We start from the raw sequence: 12,614 nt of genomic DNA, 5'->3' as shown, positions 1-12,614 counted from the left end.
TCGCTGCTGAACGAAAGTCTTTTTGTTTTCAGGTGGAAACAAGGAGAGGAATCAAACAGAGCAATGAAACCAGAATGCTGTGTCCCTGTCTCTGTGTGCATTGAAAGTTTGTCTGCAGGATGTGCTCACTCATCTCCCCCTCCGGTTTTCTCAGGGAGCTGCTCGTCTTCATCAGTCTGATGCTCTGACTTTAATGCTCCGAACACATTTCTAAATGACATCATGTTATTTACGTTATGCATAGATGTAACAGCACACATCAGAGCCAAACGTCCCAGCACACGTCCCACTCACTCAGGTGCACGGCGTCTGATTGGCTGTAGCACGTTGTGGACTCTCCTGCTGGGACGTGAGCTGCACAGAGTGGATGAGGGCACACAGCATGGTGAGCACACAGATCATGCCTGATGGACAGAAGCCCCAAACACTGAATGGAACCAGCAAATTGTCACACATGCACACTCCTCACACACATGCAGAGAGAGGACACAGACAGAGGTGTCAAGTGGAGGTACAAGGGCAGAGGATGGAGGAGGTGAAGAGGGAGCAGCTGTTAGTCCATACCTACCCTACCCTGCTGCTATCTAGCTCCCAGCCTCTGGACTGGCCTGGTCTGGGCTGGGCTCTGCGGTCTCACTGGGACAGGGTGACCCAGAACCACACGCCTACAGAGGGGGGAAAGTGGGGAAAGGAAACAGGAAACAAGGAAGGAAGAGAAGAAGGAGAGAGGAGGATGGAGGAGTGTAAGAGGAGGAAAAGAGTAAAAACACATCTGAAGGAAGGGTTACAGAAACCAGACTCCCTCAAACCAGGATCTGTGCTCCACACCAGACCGTCAGCTGACCTCATCATCACTGCTGGGCTGCAGTCTGGGTGGATGAAGGTACCACCATGACCCGGATTTAAGAAAAGGTCAAAGTTTGAATTGAGAGCTCAAGGATCCTCAGACCATCTAGGAGAAGAATCCTGGTTTTCAGGAGTCTGTTCAAGATCTCTACAACTAAAGGTAAACATGGAGCAGAAGAGAAGAGTGTCAGTGGAAAACAGGAACTCACAGCTCACACACAAATCATCTCCTGTCAGAAACACACACACACACACACACACACGCGCACACACACACACACACACACACACACACACACACACACACACACACACACACACACACACACACACACACACACACACACACACAAACAAACACTCATACATCCTGTCTGTCTGAAAGCCAGGGCTCAGTTCAATCCATCGATCACTGCTTTTCTGCTAAAACACTTCCTCTCTGTACACAGCGTCCAACAGAGAGCAGGACGCTGTTTTCAGACTACCCTCTCTCTTTTCTTTCTCTGTAACCTTTCTGCTGTTCTGCTGCACTCGCTTTCTCAGTGCTGCCACATTTTTGTGTCTGTGTGTCTGTGTGTGTGTGTGTGTGTGTGTGTGTGTGTGTGTGTGTGTGTGTGTGTTTGAGTTTGATTTAGGCCTGGTGACATTTTCAGTGCCGTGAAAGTCCTCTGTGTTTTTTAAATAAAAGCCGGATTGGAAACATAAAAACGAATGTTTCACGCCTGCAGAGAGGAGAGGGACAGAGAAGAAAGAGGGGATCATGCAAGAAATTAAGGGGGGTGTTGGAAAAATCTGGTTTCCTGGAAGGTCACTCTGACTACAGGGACTTTGGTCAAAGGCAGAGGGAACTTCTGTCTCGATCTGCTCTTCGCTCCTTGGTTTTCCTGGTCTGAGCCACAGGAGCAGCTGCTGCTGCAGGAGAATGAATATTAATTAGCCCTGCAAGAAGAGGTGGGACACGTTTCAGGGTCTTTCTGGGCACAGATGAGTCTGTCTGTGTATAGAAGGTGATGTATGGATGCTACCTGGCTGGTATTAATAACAGCTTAATGATGTCTCTGACAGCCCAGCAGCTAATTTAATGCTGAGCTGACCATGTACACACACACACACACACACACACACACACACACACACACACACACACACACACACACACACACAGCATCACCTCCTGATCAGCTGCAGTGATTTCCTGCACGCTAACAGGTGATTTATCAGCACGCCTGAGCTCAGGTTACTCTTACTAAACACTCACAGCGTCTTCCTCTCCACTACGACTCGGGCTGCCCTCTGCCTCTCCAAACGAGTCGTCCGTGGGGGGGTCTGTTGCGTCTGTGGGGGGGTCGCTGACATGGGAGGCGGAGGACTTGGAGGGGGAGCTCTGCCGGGGGGCAGGGGTAGGAGCTGCAGGGAGGAGGCTCAGGGTCAGACAGCTGCAGGCTGGAGGGAAGTCTGATGAAGGTAAGGGTGAGGAGGAGCTCTTACGTGAGTTGGTGGACGGCGTTGTGGAGGTGACCGGCGTCAGGTTCATCTGAGAAATGTCGAAGTCGTCACAGTCGTCCGTGTCCTGGGCGGTGCCCACACGGCTGAAGTAAGTGCTAAATGCCTCTGAGGTTCCCGATAAGCTCGGCTGCTCGCCCTTTTTGGCTGGCATGGCTGGAGGCTTCGCCAGCTGAAAGTCCTGAGAAGCAGACAGACAGACAGACAGACAGACAGACAGACAGACAGACAGACAGACAGACAGACAGCATTAAAACATGTTCTTCACAGTTGGTAATAAACACCTACTGGGACCATGCTCCCCCTCCGGAGTGTAACACTGATTCCAAAGATGGTGTGATGACTTCACACTGACTCACCTGCACACCTATTAGCTTTGTTTTTATTGCTGACTCATGATTGTCTTTGTGTGTGTGTGTGTGTGTGTGTGTGTGTGTGTGTGTGTGTGTGTGTGTGTGTGTGTGTGTGTGTGTGTGTTTTGAATGCTCTCAGTGATCCTCAGGCTGATGAATGGGTGAACTTCATGTCTGTTTCTTAAGCTTCAGATTGTTCTGATTCTGCAGCAGCTTTTTGAAGGGATAAATGCTAACACTAATGCTAATGCTAATACTAATGTGAATGCTAATAATAACTCTCTGTGTGCAGAGCACCTGTAGACTGTCTGAGGATTCTCTTTCACCTTGAACATCTCCTTGCCCGTCTTCCTCGCCTTCTCCCCGTGCTGCGGACTCGACGACGCAGAGGGGGAGGGAGCCAAGGCACTGGCTCCAGCAGCTGATTGGCTCTCACCAGCTGAAGTCACAGTGGTGACAGGTGTGATGGTCTGGAACATGGCGGTAGGGAGTGTGCCCACAGGTTGGGCGGGGAGGTAGGCTGTGGGGGAGAAGGCGCCGGCCGCCATGGCTGCCCACTGCTGCTGGGTAGCAGGGAAGATGTTGGCCTGTCCCCAGATGAGAGGCTGACCGCCGGGCAGGACCTGAGCCACAGGACCCAGAGGAGATTGGACACCGAAAGCCAGTGGCGTCTGGGCGGTGAATGCCTGCTGGGACCAGTGTCCAGGGGGGACGGCCCCCATCGTCACATAACCTGTAGGTGAGAGAGTGAACAGTGAAGATGGAGCTGGAGTCAGAGAGGAGGGCATGATTAAAGTCTCCAGCGTGCATCTGCTCCGCTCGTCTTTTAGATAATAAAGCCATGCATCAGCAGAGAGAGCTGTCCCACTTCTGCCTGCAGATAATGCGCTGTCTCTTAATGGTCATGGTGAACTCTCATAATTACCTCCAGAGTGAGGCAGAGTCATTACAGAGCAGCAGGGCTCAACACACACTCATTAAAGTGGGGGAAACTCATCGGCAGGAGCTCTTTCTATTACACACTGACTGCTCATCTCTGCCTGACACTACCTGCAGCTGAGCACGCTCACTTTAACCCCTGCAGCCTGCAACACTGACTGGAAGAGGAGAGGAGGAGGAGATGTACAGGTACAGTAGGGTCTGAGCTTGTGCCCTGACAGACGGCTCCTTGGAGCTGCAGGTGTCACAGGTGAACCACATATTAATGACAGTGATGGATCAGGTCTCGTCTACCGACACCAGCAGCGGTAGCAACGTGCTGCAAAGTTTCAAAGCTGGTTGAAGCCATGTCAGCACGTCACCCTCTGTCCTGAGATGACCAGCGTCTCCACCGCTGCAGGGCCATGTCTGATCCCCAGAGTTAATGATATGTTTCACATCCAGCACAGATCCACCTTCTCTACCTTCTGTCCCTGCATCTCCATTTCTATTCCAGCCTCTGTTTATCTCTCACTCCTTCTGCCCTCTGCCTCAGACATTTATGACTCCCCTTCCTGTCCCGAGCCCCCTGCTGTGTTTGTTTCTCCTCCTCCTTTTCTGAGCCGGGCTGTATCTGAGCAGGGTGTGAAGCAGGAGCTACCTGAGGGCACAGACGCAGGGTTGAAGGGAGCGAACAGTTCAGTCGGAGGCTGCAGGCCCAGCGAGGGGTCCAGGGTGTTGGCTGGAGAGGCGGGGGTCTGTGCAGGGTGTGAGGGAGGAAAACATGAGTGGAGGTACAGGTCACAGGAAGTACATGAATACACATGTGTGTGTATGTGTGTGTGTGTGTGTGTGTGTGTGTGTGTGTGTGTGTGTGTGTGATAGAGAGAAAGAGAGAGTTGCTCACTGATGGAGAGGTGATGTCAGGAGGCGTGGACATGTCTCCAAAAATCTCTAACTGGTTAAGATTCTGAGAAGAGACAGAAAAGAGGAGGTGTCACACTCATGGGCAGGGAGATCAGAGTGCAGGATGCTTGGGGTTAGTTTGGATGCAGCATGCTTCACACTCTGAAAGCATGCAGCGAGACAGTCACCTGAGCCACAGGAAACTGGAGCCTACCTGAGCTCTGAGGCTGCACACAGAGGAGGGACAGAGGGGACAGAGGAGGAAGGGGCAGAGGACAGATGGACCATGAGATGGATGATGATGGTTACAAACCAAACAGCCTGTCTGCTGCTCATTCTGGAGCTGCTGTCTCAAATGAACATCTCAAAAACATCTTGTCACACCAGGTCCAGGAGAGAACTACCTTTCTTTGCTACCTGCACACTTCGAAGGCCCTAAAGGTTGACCCTGGAGTCAGTCCCATGTGTGTTGAGGTGTGTCTTCATGCAGCTGCAGCTCCTGACCCTGCTGTCTGGAAGAGGATGAAGCAGCACCTCTTTCTCTAAAGCTGTGTCCGGCTGCAGCATCATTACAGTTGCAGTGTTCCTGTGGACCCTCATTAATGCTTCCTGTGGGGCTTAGAATGCCATGCGCCTCTGAGGGTGCTGCAGACTTACTATTTGATCTGAATTTCCCCTCTTTCCTGTCTCTCTCCCTTTGGTTTCTCCTTTTTTCCTGCACATTAATAACGTCTTCAGGCCGGTTGCGAGTGAAGGGATCTCTATTTTTAGTCAGAGAGGAGTTTAAGCCTTGAATAAATGGGCAGAGATTAGCATAAATCATGGATGTGGATAATTTCTTTGGAGATAATGAATGTTCTTAGAATATCTCTCTCTCTCTCTGAGGTCACGTGTGGACCACAGAGTTTTGTTCCATCTATCAGAAAATGGATCTGAGGGTATGCAGTGTTACTGATGGTCTGTTTCGAGGGGGGGGGGGGGGGGGGGGGGGGGCAGCTGCGGATTAAAATCAACACCAGTTTTACCTCCTTAGCAGAGAGAGGGTGCAGCCAGCAGACAGCAGGATGTTTTTGGGATTAAACACAGTTTCTGGGTTAAAGTGATACTCCGGGATGGAACAAGTTGGGTTCTATCACAAGGTTTAAGGCAGAAATTACCCCTACAGCAGTGTTTTTGTGCAGCAGAAGGCCAGAGCACTCGCACCAAACACCCCCTCCCTGCTCCTCTGCCGGTTTCCTCTGCACTCAGACGGGGACATATTGTACTTGACCAAAAACACAAATAAATGGACTCCCACCGAAAAAATCTGATATCGGTCTGCATTCACGCTTTATTTAGAGAATTTTCAGCACGTTACTTTCACACAAAAACACAGCTAAATAAGGCTCCAGTCCTGCAGTCTACCTGCGTTTGTTTATATCTGGCACGCCGCGCACGCGGACTGATACACCAAGCGGCGAGCGCCTCTTGCCAGCTGTGGCTCCGCAGCAGAGGTAGCGCCGTTTTAAGAAATGATGAGAACTAGAGCCTTATTTAGCAGCGTTTTCGTGACAGGACCCAACTTGTTCCATCCCGGAGTATCACTTTAAGTCCCAGTTTCAGAAACAGTCTTAAATCCCTCTGTATGGCTGGGACCAGCTCTGCTCTTCAGAGTTTGTGTTCAGATACACTAACCCAGCAGCACAGTAGCCTAAAGGCTGTAATCAGTGGTAAACTCAGCCATGGGGGCACCAAGAAAATAGTCATTTGGGGCCCCTGCATGTACCAGTCTAAGTACCTTATAACTGTTTTTGTTAATTCTGTGTTTTCAATACAAATAATCAAAAATAAATGATATTTGTTGGAGTGTGGACTCACATAATTCATGCCCCCCTGCATAAGTCAGTACCCTGGTCGGGGAACCCTAATCCAAAAAAGTCTGGACACACCCCTGCTTGTCAAGGTGTTCTTGGTTGTACTGTATGTTACTTTCTTATGAACAATGTATTTAAGCTGAGCAGAGATTCAGTGGGTTGTAAAGGGGTTACAGAGAAAGATGGGACTCTACTTTTTTCCAGGCTAAGGTCAAATAACTTCTCATCATTTATGGCCATGCAATTAAATTGAAATATTTCTGGACAAACTAATTCATTTTGTACTTTCTGCAAAAATTAATAAAAAGATTTGGGAAAAAAAATTAACAGTAATTAAAATTGGCATATTTACTAGGCAAACATGCTTGAGTAGATGAGAATTTACTCTCTCCGTCTCAAATTTCAGGGGCAAAATGGGACCATATAGGGTCAGTCGGAAGCCCTGAAGAACATGAGCCACATTGACATCCCCATGCTATGACTGTGAGGAGATCTCAATGAGAACAATAAATATGGGGACAAATATAAAAAGGGTATTATGGGGGCCCCAAAGGGCCTTGTATGGGCCCTGGGCTCCAGGCAAATGCCTGGTGTACCTAATTGTACAGCCCACCTGTGCCTGTAATTTACACAAAGACTCACTGAGATAAATCCCCAAAAACAACACCAGCTGATTTCACCTTTGACCATGAGGAAAAGCAGCCCTATGTGTTAAAGATGACATGTGACAAAGTGCCAAGAGACACTCATTCATCCAGCCTGTTGAAAGTCCTCTGACCTCCTCTGCAGTGACTGCAGACAGGGCCTGTTGGGGACTGGACTGACATTTGGTGGGGTGATTGTCTGAGGGTCATAAATGCTCTCTGAGCAGCTGGACTCTTTAGGTGCATTCCCCCTCCTCCCCTCCACCTGCTTTAGACAGACAGTCCGACCTTTACATCCACACAGACCCCAATGCTCCTAACAGTTTCCCTCACCCTGCTCTCTCTGTACTCTCTTCTTGTTACTGTGCAGCCCAGCTGCTACCATGTTTTATTCATAGATGTCAGGGTCAAGAAGACTCTGGACTACAGAGGCGCAAACGTATTGCAACAGAGATGAAAACAGGAAGTAACCTTCAGGACAGAGTGTTCCCTGAGAATGCTGTGTGCTTCTCTGATCCTTCACTCTGAGCTGTGGGGGTCACACCTGCAGAGTCTTACCTCCATCACCATGTCCAGGTCTAAGTCTATCAGGTCGGCCACAGCCTGCAGTGGTGGCTTCTGCAGCTGATGCTGGGGTTGAGTCTGCTCAGGCTGGAGGGGCTGATGAGGATGAGGGTGTTGATGAGGATGATGATGAGGATGGTGGTGGGGGGTGGTCTGATGTCCATTCTGCAATCAGAGCCCCGGTGTTAGACAACAGGAGGATGGAGATGTGCTCACACAAACATGTTATTAACCTCATCATCACCAGACAGACAGACAGACAGACAGAGGGACCTGGAGGACGGGCCATGAAGCTTTAGAGAGAGAGGGAACACATACACACACACACACACACACACACACACACACACACACACACACACACACACACACACACACACACACACACACACACACACACACACAGAGAGTTTCTTTGACTCTGAGCCACAGTACAGACTTAAAAAGGTTTAAAGATCATCCCTACCTTTAGTCTAAAGTGCAGCACTGAGCTGCGCTCTGAACCCTCTGTGTTTCTGTAAAGCCTGCTCCCCTGGGTCAGGATGCACTGCCTGACACTGAGGAGTAGGATTATCTGACATGCTGGATGTGAACCCAAGGAGACGAGCAGTTATATCTCATTCTGTAAGAAAAAATGCTTTATCTATTTTTTGATTCTCTCTGCAGCTACAGCAGCTGGAGCTACATGAGCTAAATTGTGACACTCAGAGGAAGAGGACAGGTGGGAGAGCTCTACAAATTAGATTGCTTAAAGGTTATAGCAGCCAGCGCAGACAGCTGGGCCGAAGGAGACACTAAACAAGACTGTTGGAGGAACTTTGGTTCGTTGAAATCTGTGAATATGTTGAAACCATTTTCTTTTAATGCAATGTTGGCCCTGAAGGTCAGATGCACTAACATTGCACGAGTTCACAAACAGGAACAGTTCCACAGAAACCGTGAAGGCAGTGGATGCATGCTCACAGCCCTCAGCCCAGCACACTGTTCCGATATTTTAAAGTGCACAAAGTCTGGCAGCTCCATCCAGCACCAGGCCACATCATGACTGAACAGCCTACTTCAGACCAGAGTCTGAGTCTAAACTAATGACTGCAGAGCAGGACTCATCAGCTACTTTTGTCCCAGGGCTACATTTCTTTTCTGCAGACACAGGGAGCATCAGATGATAAAAAAAACGATATGTTATCCTCAGTTGTGCATGATTATTTGATGTATTAATATAGCGCATTGTGAGCGGCTGTGGCTCAGTGGTAAAGTTGTCGCCTGTTAATCAGAAGGACAGAGGTTCAATTCCAGCTCCTGCATTCACATGCCTAAATGTCCCAGAGCAAGACTCTGAACCACACTACTCCCTGTATTAGTCAGTGGTGTGTCAATGGGTGTGAAAAGTGTTAGTTAGAACCAGTTAAGGGTTCAGTGTCTTGCTCAAGGAAACTTCAATGCATGACTGTAGGAGCTGGGGTTGAACCCCCTACCTTCTGAATAAGAGACAATGGCTCTTGCACTGAGCCACAGCCGCCACCTATCAATAAGCCATCTCCAGGGAAACAGCCACAGCAGTAAACACTGACACATCACTGACTGAGGTCCCACAGTGTCCTCTGAGGTCCCACGGTGTCCCCTGAGGAGCTGCCTGTTTCTGTCCTGCTCACAGCTCTGCTCTGATTTTACCAGGCTCAGCAAACACATCCTGAGTCTGGATCTGAAACTCAGGCTGTCTTTAGAGTCCAGTCAGCACTGCTCCCACAGAGTCAGTGATGACATGTCTGCAGTGCTCCTTCCCCCTCCATGAGTGGGTGGCAGAACAGACTTGATTCTGCTTTATTCAAGCAGAATGGACGACAGGGCCAAGTGGTTGCACAACAACAACAGAGAGCATATTGGATTTGTTCACTTTCAGACACCTGCCAACACAAAGGCAATCCAAAACGCAGCATGTGTGGAGCGCTGGGTGAGGACAGAACAGAAATACCATGGTGCCTGTAAGCTTCTTACCAAAGCTGAGGATAATGTGCAGCCAGAAAACTGCGAGACTGATTCCAAGAAGCCCCAATTCAAAGAGAGGGAGTGTGACTTCCAGGAGGGAGACGAGGAGTCCAGAGTGAGCGCTTTACGGATAAAAGACAGACTGCAGGGGAAACACACAGAGCTGGAGGGCTCTGCACACACCCAGAGAATACTAGAGAGTTCAAACACACACACACACACACACACACACACAAACACACACACACACACACACACACACACACACACACACACACACACACACACACACACACACACACACACACACACACACACACACACACACAGTATGGAGGCCTGGTAACTGTGAGTGTGTGTGAGGTTTTAGCAGATTAAATCAAGCAAGAATATAACCAGCATCTTTATGGGCAGATAAAGTAGCAGCTGAGTTATAGAGCAGCCTGACAGCAGCCAAGGTCATCTTTCATTACGCACACACACACACACACACACACACACACACACATACACACACACACACACACACACACACACACACACACACACACACACACACACACACACACACACACACACACACACACACACATACAACCACAGCATGATGTACTGTGTGCATGAAGGGTGAGGTACTCATCAGCATCCTGGGACATATGACTCCATGCACATTTGTGGTCACATGCCCTTAAAGGACTCCTGTCTCAGTCCAGGAGAAGGTCATGCAGGTCTGCACTGAACCAGCCAAGCATGCTTCATGATGCAGGCAAACACAACACACATGTTCACACACAGTAACCAGGTAAAGCACAAGGAGTAGCAGGCAGCACGGGGAGGATCTGCAGCCACCATGGAGACGATAGCACCACAGCACCAAGTCCCAGCAAACCTCTCAGGGGGACATCACTGTCCATCTAATCAAACATCAGCCATCTGTCTGTCTCTGGTCAGCTCATAGAATAATGCTAGAAAGCTGACCAATCAGTCTCTGTCCACAAGGTTCAGATGGTCCGTGGCTAAAATGAAGAACTTGAGTTAGCTGAGGTGTTAGGTGACGCCTTTGATGCATATCTGTGTCTGATACAATGATTTCCTTTATTGCAGAGTATTTCACTAAACAAAAAACATTTTTACTGTGAATTTATATAAAAAATATTTCTCATATTTGTATTTATTTCAAAGTACCGTTCTATACTTTAAAGTATTGTTTTTATTTCACTGTACTGTACTGTCCCTTTTCTTATCGCTATTATTGGTTTTTATTACTTTTATTGGTTAATTGTTTTTATCATGTCAGCCTTTTCTACTGTAAAGCACTTTGTTAGGCTGCTGGCTGTTAAATGTGCTATATAAATAAAGCTGACAAGCTAACAAGCTAACAGTAATTTTACATACACATGTATTAGTCAGCTCCTGCTGCTAAAAGAAGCTGTGAAATTAAAAACAAACTATCTGACTTTCAAGACCATTTCAGATCCTGCTACATCCCACAATGCAGTACGGTTTATGCTGTTGTGTTATCAGAAGGAATGGTTTTAATTCAGTTCTTCACTGTGAAGTAACATGGAGAAAAGTTGTGATACCCTAATTTAAGGGGGCTGTGAGGAGTTCCTAAGTGATCTTAAAAAAGCCTCCCTTCTAAGTATATGACTGATCCTAATCCACACGTTAAAATGAGATTTTCAGTGATAATACAGGTTACTTTGAAATGCTACTTCATAGCTTCTTTGTAGCTTCCTGATCAGGTCGAGCAGGACTGGATTGATTTATGGCATATCTAAGTCTGTATGACAACACCACGCTGGCTGATGAAGTTTAGCAGTGGGAAGAGAGATCTGTGTTTTTCTCTGCTGAAAACGATTTCTGTGATTAATTTTGTGGTGATGGTGGACACTAGAGCTGAAGCAGAAGAAGCAGCAGAAGAAAGATAAACAGGAGAGAGACAGAGCACAAGCTTAAGGCTAAAAGGGTTAAGCTGTTTGTGCTAATGTTTATTCCAACCCCAATGCAGCAGTTATTCTGTAGTGGTCTGTTCAAACTTGAGTCTATCAATAAAATGAAGCGTGAGGTTACGTTAGCTCTGATGGATGGATAAGTGCTGGTGGGACATAACCAGGATTCACTGATGTTATACATTAACTCTAAATATGAACATGTGAACAGCTACTGTGCTATAGAAACTGACAGTTTGCTTGTTGGCACGTTAGCCTACGGATACGTCCTAGCACTGGGCTGTTAGTAGTGCTACATATAGTCAGCTACGAACATCCAGTACAAACTCATATTTGCTTGTTGTCACGTTTCAAACAAGAGAGCCGTGTAACTGTGCTTATTGATACCTTACCTTGTCACGTTGTATCTGGTAAAAAGTTGACTTGAACAAAGAATTTTTTTTCCAAAAAAAACACAAGCCTGGTCTGACATCTTTATGTCAGTACGTGACACTCCAGGCCAGAAGGTGGCAAGGCAGTCCAATTAAAACAGATTCTCCTCATAGCATCCTTTAGGTCCCATATTATGCAAAATTCACTTTAGACTGGTTTTGTAACAGTAATATGCATCCCCAGCCTGTCTACAAACACCCCCAGACAAAGTTTGCTTTCATGACGTGTGCTCAAACACGCAGAGTCGAGATCTGCCCTGCATGACGTCATGCAGGGCAGAAGTAAAAAAGTAACTCCTCCAGGCCCGCCCCTTGTACTGCCCCTTCTGTTGTAAAATTAACAGGGCAGAGGTACAAGCAAAGCACAGCCGTTGCTCTGTTGTTGGCTGCACAAAAGAGCACAGAAGTCTTTTTTAACTCCATCATCTGAGGTTTTGAAGACGCAGTGGATTCATTTTATTTTTGATGGAGATGCATCCTCAACAACTCCTAAAATGTTGTATGTGTGTGCTCACCATTTCACTTTGGACTGCTTTCTCAACGAGGGCCAGTACAAAGAAGGATTCGCCAAGAACCTGAAACTGAAGCATGAATCTGTACCAACTGTTTGTGACCCAGCTGCATATGTGGGAGCAGTAAGTTTTACTAATTTATGTTG

General features: G+C 47.8%; 1 protein-coding gene across 6 annotated transcripts in view; it reads right to left on the bottom strand.

Annotated features, from left to right (window-relative positions):
• Positions 1-12,614, bottom strand: part of dab1a (DAB adaptor protein 1a) — a 381,277-nt gene that overhangs the window by 8,995 nt on the left and 359,668 nt on the right. For 3 of the 6 annotated variants that reach the window (XM_074668250.1, XM_074668251.1, XM_074668249.1), the window contains 7 exons: positions 7,582-7,752; positions 4,528-4,590; positions 4,282-4,378; positions 3,029-3,435; positions 2,335-2,530; positions 2,105-2,253; positions 569-665 (listed from right to left, as the gene is read on the bottom strand). In XM_074668250.1, coding sequence (XP_074524351.1) covers positions 585-665; positions 2,105-2,253; positions 2,335-2,530; positions 3,029-3,435; positions 4,282-4,378; positions 4,528-4,590; positions 7,582-7,752 — 1,164 coding nt within the window. In that variant the 3' untranslated portion in view covers positions 569-584. The remainder of the gene's footprint in view (positions 1-568; positions 666-2,104; positions 2,254-2,334; positions 2,531-3,028; positions 3,436-4,281; positions 4,379-4,527; positions 4,591-7,581; positions 7,753-12,614) is intronic. The other 3 variants (XM_074668253.1, XM_074668254.1, XM_074668252.1) reach the window with 2 other exon arrangements.

Source organism: Halichoeres trimaculatus, unplaced genomic scaffold, assembly GCF_033239565.1.
Source record: "Halichoeres trimaculatus isolate MK-OKI-2021-1 unplaced genomic scaffold, fHalTri1.1 fHalTri1_scaffold_4, whole genome shotgun sequence".
Lineage (NCBI taxonomy): Eukaryota > Metazoa > Chordata > Actinopteri > Labriformes > Labridae > Halichoeres > Halichoeres trimaculatus.
The sequence above is the reverse complement of the archived record's forward strand: the minus strand, read 5'-3'. Positions and strand labels throughout refer to the sequence as shown.